Here is a 13,987-nt window from a genome sequence, read left to right on the forward strand (position 1 = left end):
GAAAATCGACATCCGAAGAATATCGATTTTCGGGAAAAAAAACAATGAATGAAGGTTTGAATCCGAGCACTGACATCCCGTCAGCATGACACAGGCGTATGCAAAACAAACCAAAACACTTCTCTTTGTAATATAAACAAAGTTTATTTATGCAGTAATATCAATTAATAATTAATACAATGCAGTCAGTAAACTTCCAACTTACAACTACAAACTAAACAGTGACATGATTAGATGTGGAAATAAAAATAATCCTATAACACATAAGGTGTGTGTGTGACAGTGTGTGTGTGTGTGTGTCAGTGTGGTTAGTGAGAGAGAGAGAGAGAGAGAGAGATATTATTCAGTGACAGCCCGAAAGCTGAGTTCGCGATAGCTGGAGATAAAGCAGCCGTGTTCATCACTCAGAGACGCGGTTTTACGAGCGGGGCTCGTAAAAGTCCTGCGTTATCTGACTCTAATGGATGAACTCAGTTTCTGTCTCACCCGCGATGGCGAAAATGCACAACAATCCAATTTGGTTGGACCACAATACAGCAAACAAATTTGTGATAATTAATACCCTGAGTATTAATAATGAGCGGACATGGCGATCCGTAAACTGTACAAGCAAAAAACCTTGAAACACAAGAATAACACACTATAATATTCTATCTCTGCCCAGACGTAACCTCTTACTTGAATCGCATGAGGACACAGGTAGAATGTGTTTTCCTCCGTCCTTTAACTCTGACCCGGTTCCTTGAGGCTCGTGTGATGACGAGAGGCCGTTTCCTCGCGCTGTCGGCGGGCGGTACGGCTGTTGATTCTCAGAGGGCGGTACAGCTGTTGATTCTCGGCGGGCTGGTGGAGAACTCAGAAATGTCGACTTGATTGAAGATGAAAGAGAAATCTTTAATCTCTTCACTTCTGTAGGCCAACGGATGAAGATGCGAATTGCTCGGCGGTCTCCTTCGGATCCGTTAGAGTGTTCGGTTGAACACAGAGTAATCTCAACTCGTCCAGCGAGATGGAGACTGTATGGCTACAGTTTCAAGTCGGGCATTACTTCCTTATGCCACGAGGCAGCACCGGAGAGCAGCAAAAACCTACGTCCGTATTCGGTGAACTAAGTCGCTGGAAGCAACTCTGGAAGCATTTCAGAATTATTTGAAGTCCTGATGATGTCATGTTTGAGGGACGTTCTGTGGTGTGCCTCATCCAATAGGAGTTGAGCGCTCAATCCTTTAGTGAGCAAGGCTTCATGGATCTGTAGTCTGTTTTGGACTCCCTTTGATTTTGGCGCGATTTTTATCAGTAAAATTTACGACTAAGAAGGTGGGGGCTTGAGGAATGTTTTTATGACTGTTAGGCCTGCCTTTGTCTTCTATCTGAATACATGAGGCCCAACATGTTGATCTCCTGGGATTCACAAGTCTCTAGAATTTACTTCATCCAGTGAGCAAATGGAAATGCCTTGTTGATGAGAGAGGACAACAGAGAATGACCAGACAGTTTTGAGCTGACAAAGTCTATGGTAACTCAGATAACCGCTCTGTACAATTGTGGTGAGAAGAATAGCATCTCAGAATGTTATTCTAAGATGCGGGTTGGCACTGTTTTGGAGGCACGAGGGGGACCTACACAATATTAGGCAGGTGGTTATAATGTTGTGGCTGATCGATGTATATACAGTTGTGCTTAAAAGTTTGCATACCCTTGGAGAATTGGTAATATATGTACCATTTTTAAAGAAAACATGAGTGAGCAGGCAAAACACATTTCTTTTATTTCTTATGGGATTCATATTCAACTGTAGGTTATAACAGAATGGCACAATCATAAAACAAAACATGGCAACAAAGAAAAAATGAAATGACCCCTGTTCAAAGGTCTGCATACCCTTAGTTCTTAATACTGTGTATTGCCCCCTTTAGCGTCAATGACAGCGTGCAGTCTTTTATAATAGTTGTCTATGAGGCCCCAAATTCTTGCAGGTGGTATAGCTGCCCATTCGTCTTGGCAAAATGCCTCCAGGTCATGCAAAGTCTTTGGTCGTCTTGCATGAACCGCACGTTTGAGATCTCCCCAGAGTGGCTCGATGATATTAAGGTCAGGAGACTGTGTTGGCCACTCCAGAACCTTCACCTTTTTCTGCTGTAACCACTGGATGGTCAACTTGGCCTTGTGCTTAGGGTCATTGTCGTGCTGGAAAGTCAAAGAGCATCCCATGCGCAGCTTTCGTGCAGAAGAATGCAAATTGTCTGCCAGTATTTTCTGATAACATGCTGCATTCATCTTGCCATCAATTTTCACAAGATTCCCCGTGCCTTTAGAGCTCACACACCCCCAAAACATCAGTGAGCCACCACCATGCTTCATAGTGGGGATGGTATTCTTTTCACTATAGGCCTTGTTGACCCCTCTCCAAACATAGCCCTTATGGTTGTGACCATAAAGCTCTATTTTGGTCTCATCACTCCAAATTACAGTGTGCCAGAAGCTGTGAGGCGTGTCAAGGTGTTGTCGGGCATATTGTTACCGGGCTTTTTTGTGGCATTGCCGCAGTAAAGGCTTCTTTCTGGCAACTCGACCATGCAGCTCATTTTTGTTCCAGTAACATCATATTGTGCTCCTTGAAACAACCACACCGTCTTTTTCCAGAGCAGCCTGTATTTCTCCTGAGGTTACCTGTGGGTTTTTCTTTGTATCTCGAACAATTCTTCTGACAGTTGTGGCTGAAATATTTCTTGGTCTACCTGACCTTGGCTTGGTATCAAGAAATCCCCAAATTTTCCACTTCTTAATAAGTGGTTGAACAGTACTGACTGGCGTTTTCAAGGCTTTGGATATCTTTTTATATCCTTTTCCATCTTTATAAAGTTCCATTACCTTGTTACGCAGGTCTTTTGAGAGTTCTTTTCTGCACCCCATGGCTCAGTATCTAGCCTGCTCAGTGCATCCACGTGAGAGCAAACAAACTCATTGACTATTTATACACAGACTCTAATTGTAATTTAAAAAGCCACAGGTGTGGGAAATTAACCTTTAATTGCCATTTAAACCTGAGTGTGTCACCTTGTGTGTCTGTAACAAGGCCAAACATTCAAGGGTATGTAAACTTTTGATCAAGGCCATTTGGGTGATTTCTGTTATCATTATGATTTAAAAAGGAGCCAAACAACTATGTGATAATAAATGGCTTCATATGATCACTATACTAAACCTGTTGATGTGCATGCCCCCCCCCAGAACTGATGTCACTTTGCTTAAATTAGTTCACATTTACTATATAGTCTAGTCAAAAAAGAGTTAATAATGTTGACAAATTATAAAGATGTATAATTTGTCAACATTATGAACAATTTTGAACAGCACACTTTATAGTAAATGTGAATTCATTTAAGCAAAGTAAAGTCAAACCCATGGGTGGGATCAATGAGCATCAACAGGTTAAATAAAAGACAGTTTTGTTTTTTGCATGTTCAGTCATATTTTCAAAATCAATGCCAAAATTTCACAATTTCTGCCAGGGTATGCAAACTTCTGAGCACAACTGTATACTGTGACTATATATTATAATTTCAGACCTAACATGCTTTTTTATATATATTTGTTTTGCTGAAAGTGTACTTGTTGTATCATTCTTTCCAATAAATGTCACTTGGTTGATATTTTATTATCTAATTCAATTACATTCATGCATTTTTAAGTGTGGCTTAAATGTTCAGATATTTTGGGGGGCTATTGTATCCACTAATTAGCAAATATGCAAGTGTAAGTGCACTGCCATCCCTTGAACAAACTCACCGATGTTGGGGTGTTTGAGTAGACGACAGATTCTGGCTTCACGTTCCAGTTTCTGATGATCTAAAGAGGAAAGAGAGAAAAGGAGAGTAGGTTAAATATTTGAGGTGGCTGATGGCTTGTTCTCACAACTATAAAATTTGAAGAACAGCTCGGCTAAGGTGCTAGCAGCTCTGTCCTCTCCTTCAAGAAGTGAGAACTTTTTCACAGGTATGAAATAAAGATATGACCCTCACTGCCCTCACTTACCAGCACAAACACAACATATCAGTCTGTCCTAAATAATTAGTGATGTTTACTAAGGTAAGCATAACTATTTCTATTGCTCATAGACACCCAGTCTGTTGACTCTGGTCCTTTAATGATACTGTAATTGTGTGTGTGTTTGTTTCTGGAGTGAGGGTAAGGTTCAAATTAATCTAGGGCTTATTACTCAAACATGTTATATGCTACTGTGAGCTCAAATGACAAATGTAATGTAAATTTAAACAAACAAGCCTGAAGGCTCATTTCTTCACAATGACAACATACACACCAAAAGCGTGGGGAGTTTCAATAGATGCACAAAGCCTTGACTGGTGTTTTTATCTACTCAATGTAAAAATCATATACTATGCACCGGTGGAAGCCAACAAAATTGGATGTGACTTACATTTTAAAAGAAGAAATATGCTTAAATGTCAGATTAACAATGTTAAAAAAAAAATCTACATTTGTGCTAGGTTTCATATTCTGTAATTCAACTCATTACACATTGTAAATCGATAATTATAACACTGTGCAACTTATTTACGAAGATGGCATTTATTTAAAAGATAATCAATCTGTTACATATCAGAGCCATCTCAAAGGTCTCAAAAAAGTTGTGGGCACCAAAAAAAAAAAAAAAAGCATTATTTACTCACCCTTGTATTCTTGCAAATCTGTGTGACTTTCTTTCTTTTATGGAACACAGTATGTTAGACAGTATGTTATTCTCAGTCACAAACTACGTTTCCATCTAAGGATTTTTTGCTAAAAAAGTTTTAGCGCATCAAAATAAAGCTGATGGAAACGCAAATTATCGCTAAAATTTCACAAGTGTCGACATAATATTTAACTCTATCCGTTTAACTCTAGCGCAAAAACTCTATGTCGATACTTCAAATGTCGCGAAAAACTGGTTTGGACACACTTTTTGTCGAGAAAATTGGCATTAACGCAAAAATATAGTGTCACATGACAGAATTTGCCCCAATCGTTAGCCTGTGTTAATCATGATGACAAGGTATACATCCATAAAAGCCAATTTATTGTACATGATTATGAATTGATCTTAATGGCATATAGATCCAATACTGCAAACATGACACTCCAGGAGCGCCAACACAAATATCTCATATCAAGACATGCACATCGACAAGTGCACGGAGAACAAATGAATGGCCACTGTTTGTGATTAATTTAATCGCGGTAGCCATCCGTTTATTTATTAAATTTGCTTTTCCACACCATTCAAAATAATAGACGGCTGTCACAGAATTAGCCCACAATACAAAAAACATATAATTTCTATGCACAAAGATGTTTTAAATTAAAAGTAAATACACAATACTAGGAGAAAAGCATCAGTGTGCTTTTTTGGAACACTAACATATATCCCAATTATATAAAATTATTGTTTAGCTTACTGTCAAAAAAATCCCGGCAGAATTCCCTGTATTAAATTAAATAAATTACCAAACGAAAAATGCATTAAATTAAAAAAATAAATTACCAAATGAAAAAAATATATATTTTTAGACCTATATATGCCTTTTCTTTACACAAACTTAAATTAGCCGTACCCTGTTCTGTAGATGAATAAAGTCGGCTTAATGACATTCTCAAAATGTTCTGCACTTTTTTCAAGACTATAAACTATCGAAACTATTTGTCCAATGAGTCAACTTTCAGAAAACGAGCTTTTGAACATCTTAAAATGTTAAAATATTTAAAATCTAACCCTCTTTTCTTCGGATCACATTTGCTGAGCTTCTTCAGAAAATGTAAATTGCATGATGACACTAAAATTAATTTTAGATGATAACTGAGTTCAGTTGGTCGTTAAAAGTTGCTGGAGAAATATGCGGGACAAAATGCAGTTGTGGTGGCAATGCTTTAGATTAGATGATTGTTCAAAATAGCCTATTGAATATCAGGAATGTATCATATATGTAAATCCTGATATTACACCACATCAATGTTTCTTTAATAGCTGTGCACACAGCATATACACATCGATGGATGGTCCTTATACTAAGACTGAAAGTTTCCCCCACTACTTGGTGCAGGTTGCCAGCTTGAACAAGGCCATGATGATTCGCTTTCGGGTCGGAACCGGTGGCAACCTGCGATAGGCGCAACATCAGGACCAATATTACAGTCCTATCAGAAGGGCAACTGTTCCTTTTTGATTGCAATTCCTCCTCTTCTGATTGCTTTTATTTGTGAAATTAAAATGACAGTAAGCTGGCTAATTTCAATGAATTGTCTCAATACTCTCCCCATTTTACCAAAACTTCAGAGGAAAAAAATAGGGACATCTGGGAGGCGAATTAGCGATAAACACACATTTCTTTATGGAAACGGCTTAAGGGCAGTTGGGCTACTGTTGCGATAAACCAAAACTTATGCGACAAAGTGTTTTTTTTAGGCATGACATGACACCAATTTTATCGATACAAGGTCATTTGAATGGAAACAGGCAGAAGACGGCAAATTTCGGCAAAATTTTTTTACGCATTTTCACTTTGTCGACAACAAAATAGCACGAAAAGTGGATGGAAACTACTGTTAACTTTCAATGCATTTTTTTATCATACAATGAAAATGAATGGTGACAGACTAACATATTGCTTAAAGAAATGTTCCGCATTCAATACAAGTTAAGCTCAATCGACAGCATTTATGGCATAATATTGATTACTACAAAAATGTATTTAGACTCGTCCCTGCTTTTCTTTAAAAATAAAATCTGGGTTACAGTGAGGCACTTACAATGGAAGTGAATGGGAGCCAATTTTTGAATGTTAAAATACTCACTTTTTCAAAAGTATATCCACAAGACATAAACGATATGTGTGTTAACATGATTTTTGTGTGATAAAATCACTTAATGATCTTCGATGTAATGTCAACAAACTTTAATATGACGGTAAAATTGGGGGCCTGGGTAGCTCAGCGAGTATTGACGCTAACTACCACCCCTGGAGTTGCGAGTTTGAATCCAGTGTGTGCTGAGTGACTCAAGCCAGGTCTCCTAAGCAACCAAATTGGCCCGGTTGCTAGGGAGGGTAGAGTCACATGGGGTAACCCCCTCGAGGTCGTGATTAGTGGTTCTCGCTCCCAATGGGGCGCGTGGTAAGTTGTGCGTGGATCGCGGAGAGTAGCATTTGCCTCCACATGCTGGGAGTCTCCGCAGTGTCATGCACAACGAGCCAATTTTAAGATGCACGGATTGACGGTCTCCGAAGCGGAGGCAACTGAGATTTGTCCTCCGCTACCAGGATTGAGGTGAGTAACCGCGCCACCACGAGGACCTACTAAGTAGTGGGAACTGAGCATTCCAAATTGGATAAAAATAAATAAATAAATAATATGACTAAAATTGACAATTTAAACAACTTTACAGCTCAAATAATCCACAAGTTTTAACAGAAGAATTAATATAAATGCTTTCATAAAATTATAAGCTTCACATTTCTGCATTTAAAGCCTCCAAAAATTGGCCCCATTCACTTCCATTGTAAGTGCCTCATTGTAACCTCCATTTTTATTTTTTTAAAGAAAAGGAGGGATGATTCATATGGGAGCCCAAAAGTGCCATTTACAAAAGAATGAAGAAATGATCAATCTATTAATTTGAAAATAAAAATGTGAATAAATATACCAATTTAAAAATGGACAAATAAATAGACACATTTACTATAGTGTTTAATTCATTTTTTAAAATGTACTTATATTTAGCAATAAAACATCACATTAATAAGTCATTTTTAAATGCACTTTTTAAATTGCGTTTTAAAAAGCATTTGGCAATTGCTTTTCTTCATTTTCTAAATGTGTCTATTTATTTGTCCATTTATAAATTGGTTTATTTATTCACATTTTTATTTTAAAATTAATAGATTAATTATTTCTTTATTCTTTTGTAAATGGCACTTCTGGGCTTCCATAGATTCTAAATTAGTTTTTGTGGTAATCAACATTATGCCTCAATGCTGTCGATTGAGCTTATTTTGTATTGAACCCAGAATACTCCTTTAACATCTCCTTTAATGTTCCACTGAAGAAAGACTTGGAAAAACACGAGGGTGAGTAACTGATGACAGAATTCTTTTTTTTGGGGGGTGAACTATTCCTTTAAATTAACTTGTAGTCACTATGTCTGAACAGAAATATCATATAAACACAATCACATCGAAATCTGCCACATCTAAACGTTGTCCCTAAAACTACTAGCATGTCTAAGGTCAAATGGTCAAGATCATGTTTGGGTTACCACAAGGCAAACATACAGCCATTTCTGCTTTGCTAGATGCATGTTGTGCAACCAGCATGAACAATGCTTTCGCTCATGGTGTAATGCTGTCTGCTCTTGCCTGCCCAGCTGTCCACGATAAGCACATCAGCTTGAGTCAGTCTCCAAATATCAATGCTGCCTAATTCGACATGTTTAAGCAAGTAAATATATGAAATAGAAATAGGAATCTAGATCAACCTTACTCTGGCCTCTTGATTCACAATTATAGGCTGTTCCAAAGCATGATTATGCTGCATCTAAAATACCTTCTTTTGGCTAAATTCAAAGCAAGCATTGGAAAACATTTTTTGTGCGGACAACTCAGGTGCCTTAGCATCGAACACTATTTGCATTCAGTGCAAATATAATGCTTTTTGTTGCTATTTGCACTTAGTGGACTTAGTGCAAATAGCCAATGCCTTATAAAATTATCTGATATTTGGAGGTTTTCCATTACCACGGGAACCTTTATGTAAGCAACAGACAGCCCACTAGGTTTTGAAAGTGGCACAGACCCTCCATCAAAAGCTATAAAAAATAAATAATAATAATAATAAAAAGCACACACTTTCATATTTCAGTTTGCTTACTGGTCGTAAACTTTTTTGTAATTGTTGTGCTTTTGTAAAATTATAATAACACTGTGATTCTGACCTGTTGTTATATTTTACACAATGGCACTTTTGAAAGGACATGCAATAACCAAGAAAAACCCATCCAATCAACTTAAAAAGCACATCAACTGGAAGCTAAGTGCCCATTTTGATGCGGCCGTTGGTTTCACTGAATGTATTATTTGATTGTGTGTATGCACGCATGTATCCATTATAATTTTCCACGTATTGTGTGAACTCCCCCTCTCCTCTTTATCTCTCGGCCCCTTTCTTTCTTGCTGAAGGAATTAGGTGTTAGCCTCTCTCTCTCTCTTTCACAGACATGCACACACACGTAGTATGCATGCTTCAAGCTAACAGGATTACATCCTATCTCGTCTTTCCCTGTGACCCAGTGGGAATTAACCCTTATCATGCCGCTGGCACAAGAACTATCTCCACAGCCCGTTCACAGCCAGTAAACACTGACCACACACACAGCGACCACAGGAGACAAATGCCAAAATGGCACCAAAGCCTTCCTACTTTATTGGCACAGAGTCACAATCAAGACTAATTGTTCAACTTAGATTGTTGTTCAAAAACAAGATAGAAAGCCAAAGACAGCTGATAGCTCATTAATCAGTGTTTAATATATACTGTATACTTTATAGTTGTGCACAAATTTGCATTCCCCTTTTGTCTCATACGTATTCACACCCCTTTCAGAATTTATAGAAATATAAGAGATAAAACATCTTTTTTATTATTTAGTACTGCCCTTCAGAATCTACATAACAGGTATTTACATAAAATAAAATGCATATAGTAGTGTGTTGTCTTCTTGAGCATCAGTGAATGTTTGCACCTTGTGTAATTGTTGTGTATGAGTCCCTTGATGGTCCTAAGTATCAAAATCTGGATCTTACATCACAAATAAATAAATGTGTATATATATATATATATATATATATATATACACACACACACACACACACACACACACACACACACACACACACACACACACACAGGCGGCCAAAAGTACAGATTTTGCTCTTATGGAAAGAAATTGGTACTTTTATTCACCAAAGTGGCATTCAACTGATCACAATGTATAGTCAGGACATTAATAATAAGAAAAATTACAATTACAATTTGGGGAAAAAAATCTGAACTTCTTAAACTACTTCAAAGTGTTCTCATCAAAAAAATCCTCCACGTGCAGCAATGACAGCTTTGCAGATCTGGCATTCTAGCTGTCAGTTTGTCCAGATTTCACCCCACGCTTCCTGTAGCACTTGCCATAGATGTGGCTGATCTGTCGGGCACTTCTCACGCACCTTACAGTCTAGCTGATCCCACAAAAGCTCAATGGGGTTAAGATCCATAACACTCTTTTCCAATTATCTGTTGTCCAATGTCTGTGTTTCTTTGCCCACTCTAACCTTTTCTTTTTGTTTTTCTGTTTCAAAAGTGGCTTTTTCTTTGAAATTCTTCCCATAAGGCCTGCACCCCTGAGTCTTCTCTTTACTGTTGTACATGAAACTGGTGTTGAGCGGGTAGAGTTCAATGAAGCTGTCAGCTGAGGACATGTGAGGCGTCTATTTCTCAAACTAGAGACTCTGATGGACTTATCCTCTTGTTTAGTTGTACATCTGGCCTTCCACATCTCTTTCTGTCCTTGTTAGAACCAGTTGTCCTTTGTCTTTGAAGACTGTAGTGTACACCTTTGTATGAAATCTTCAGTTTTAAAACAATGATTGACTGACGAGTTTCTAGAGAAAGCAGTTTCTTTTTTGCCATTTTTGACCTAATAATGACCTCAAGACATGCCAGTCTATTGCATACTGTGGCAACTCAAAAACAAACACAAAAACAATGTTAAGCTTCATTTAACGAACCAAATAGCTTTCAGCAGTGTTTGATATAATGGCAAGTGATGGCTGCTGGAAATGGGGCCTGTCTAGATTTGATCAAAAATGACTTTTTTCAAATAGTGATGATGCTGTTTTTTACATCAGTAATGTCCTGACTATACTTTGTGATCAGTTGAATGCCACTTTGGTGAATTAAAGTATCAATTTCCTTCTAAAACAGCAAAATCTGCACATTATTCCAAACTTCTGGCCATCAGTGTATATACAGCTCTGGAAAAAATTAAGAGACCACTGCAAAATAATCTGTTTCTCTGGATTTACTATTTATAGGTTTGTGTTTGAGTAAAATGTTTTCTGAATTTACTTTTTTTTTTTTTTTTCTTCTATAAAGTACTGACAACATTTCTCCTAAATTCCAAATAAAACAACTGTCATTTAGAGCATTTGCAGAAAATGACAACTGGTCAAAATAAAAAAGACGAAGTGTTTTCAGACCTCAAATAATGCAAAGAAAACAAGTTCATATTCATTTTAAACAAAACAATACCACTGTTTTAGGAAGAGTTCAGAAATCAATATTTGGTGGAATAACCCTGATTTCCAATAACAGCTTTCATGTGTCTTGGCATGCTCTCTACCAGTCTTTCACATTGCTGTTGGTTGACTTCATGCCAATCCTGGTGCAAAAATTCAAGCAGCTTGGCTTTGTTTGATGGCATGTGGCCATCCATCTTCCTCTTGATCACATTCCAGAGGTTTTCAATGGGGTTCAGGTCTGGAGATTGGGCTGGCCATGACAGGGTTTTGATCCAGTGGTCCTTCATCCACATCTTGATTGACCTGGCTGTGTGGCATGGAGCATTGTCCTGCTGGAAAAACCAATCCTCAGAGTTGGGGAACATTGTCAGAGCAGAAGGAAGCAAGTTTTCTTCCAGGATAACCTTGTACGTGGCTTGATTCATGTGTCCTTCACAAAGACGAATCTGCCTGATTCCAGCCTTGCTGAAGCACCCCCAGATCATCACCGATCCTCCACCTGGTCATTTAATGGTTAGACGGAGACCTGGAAAGGCCTTCAAGCCACAGTGTCTGGCATCCACTGTGAAATTTGGTGGAGAATCAGTGATGATCTGGGGGTGCTTTTTCTCCCTTTTCTGACACACTGAATTCAGGTCTTGGAGTCTCCACTAACGAGCTGATGAGCTGAATCAGGTCTGTTTGATTAGGGAGATTTCCAAAATGTGTAGTGTTGTGGGGGCTTCAGGAAAAAATTGAGAACCACTGATTTAAAGTAATATGTATGCTGTAAATCAGGGGTCGGCAACCTTTTTGACATGGAGTGCCATTTTTTATTTTCCTGGTCAATGGCTGTGCTGTTCATGGAGCTATTGTAATTTATGATGACACTGATACTACTGCAAAGATGGGTGTATAAAAGAGTGTTAATGGGCAGAATACAGACAAAAGAATAATGATAAGAGAGGCATATCTTACTTTGGGAAGATGTGTGAATGGCTTTCGCTGTAGATGGCACATGAGTGAATGGGCACTTGAGAGCGTTTGAGTAGATCTGATTCCTTTTGAAGAACTTTTTTTTTATTATTTCTTTTTTTTATCAAATTGCATGACATGGTCTTGATAAATGTCTCTATGCGAACGATCGTACAGATGTAGGTAAATCTGCACCAGCTCGCTAACAACTCTGCACACAAGTGTTTTCACTGATCTTGACTGACTGAACAACGTAAACTGAATTAGCTGTCTGCCTCAAGGTAGGTGGAGCTTCAGGTCACACCTACTGATGACATGGACCAATGGCAAAAAGGTGTTTAGAAGCCATTAAGAAGTTTTCCTAAAAGTTCACCCCCGCGAGCTATTACGAACCACCAAAACAAACTCAAAAACACCTTATTTTTGGCAAGATTTTGTTCTAAAGACACACCCCCCTTTGTTCTTCGATTCGTATGAAGTATTTCGGGGCCTTTAGGTGTGAGACAGTTCCTGTAAAGGTGCGCTCCTGCGACTTTACCGTTTGAATTGCATCTTTCTGTTATTTCAGCATCTTGCCTTGAGGGTTGGGCTTTTTAGATGCTGTTCCAAGTTAAAAATAGGTTGACTATTTTTAAAACACAATGAGATGTTCTTTTCTATCCCGATGCGATCTGTCTGTTTTTTAACTCAAAAAATGCATCCTGTGTGTACATCCTTTCACTTCTTTGCACCTCAACAGCAGCTCTATGCGCACACAAACTGAATTGACAGCGTAAATGCCTGTCTGGTCCGATTGGGCAAGTGACGGTTCCATCAACTGGCCCCAGGCCATCCTTGTTGTCGGTCCCTGAACCGAAACCATATAAGTTAAATGCAGTAGATGCAGCACTTCATCCTTTATTTAATTTTAGACTAAATAAAAAGATACAATTTGTCCGATCAACTTTTCAAAAGAGCAAAATAATAATGTAAATAGGTGGTAAACAATTAAAGGTGAAGTATGCAATTTCTACGCCACCAGCGCCACCATCAGAATTGCAAATATAATGACTATAATGAGACATTCAAACACGTTTCAAACAATCCCCCTTCTTCCATTGTTCAGAGGTCCAAACAGGTGGCCCTGCCCCAATCTCACACCATTGGCTGAGCAAATGTTGTTATGACTGGACCAGGTGGCCACTCAAACAAACTGCAATTTCGCTGTGGTGCTTCAAGTGGCACATAAATTACACACTTCACCGTTAAGGCAAAAGCTTGATGAACTCTGTTCATTACAGTACTGTTTCTCACATGTTTCACAGACAAAAAAGTAATTGGAGAAGGAACTCCATACTGTATTACAGTGAGGCATATCAGCATGGGGCCATCATAACTACTTCAGTTTCATTACGGAAGATCACACACACTCATGCAGTAGTAATTGTATTACAGACAAACACACTCCTCTAATCTGATGCATAATTAAATGCAGGGTAGAGATAGGAAGAGCGCTACAGTATTTTCTGATGTTCTGTGTGCAGAGTGAATGAGAGCAGGACAGACTGCAAGACAATGGGGGTACATGTAGAAACTGCATGTGTACAAGGAGGGAACGAGTGGATTTACAAGGAACATATTATATATATATATATATATATATATATATATATATATATATGTGTGTGTATGTGTGTGTGTGTGTGTGTGTGTGT

At 38.3% G+C, this 13,987-nt stretch overlaps 1 protein-coding gene across 15 annotated transcripts in view; it reads right to left on the minus strand.

Annotated features, from left to right (window-relative positions):
• The window catches only part of LOC127422841 (calcium/calmodulin-dependent protein kinase type II subunit gamma-like), a 128,803-nt gene that overhangs the window by 65,371 nt on the left and 49,445 nt on the right, over window positions 1-13,987 (minus strand). For all 15 annotated transcript variants that reach the window (XM_051666646.1, XM_051666645.1, XM_051666643.1 and 12 more), the window contains exon 3: window positions 3,790-3,849. In XM_051666646.1, coding sequence (XP_051522606.1) covers window positions 3,790-3,849 — 60 coding nt within the window. The remainder of the gene's footprint in view (window positions 1-3,789; window positions 3,850-13,987) is intronic.

The sequence above is a fragment of the Myxocyprinus asiaticus genome, chromosome 32 (assembly GCF_019703515.2).
Source record: "Myxocyprinus asiaticus isolate MX2 ecotype Aquarium Trade chromosome 32, UBuf_Myxa_2, whole genome shotgun sequence".
Taxonomy (NCBI): Eukaryota; Metazoa; Chordata; class Actinopteri; order Cypriniformes; family Catostomidae; genus Myxocyprinus; species Myxocyprinus asiaticus.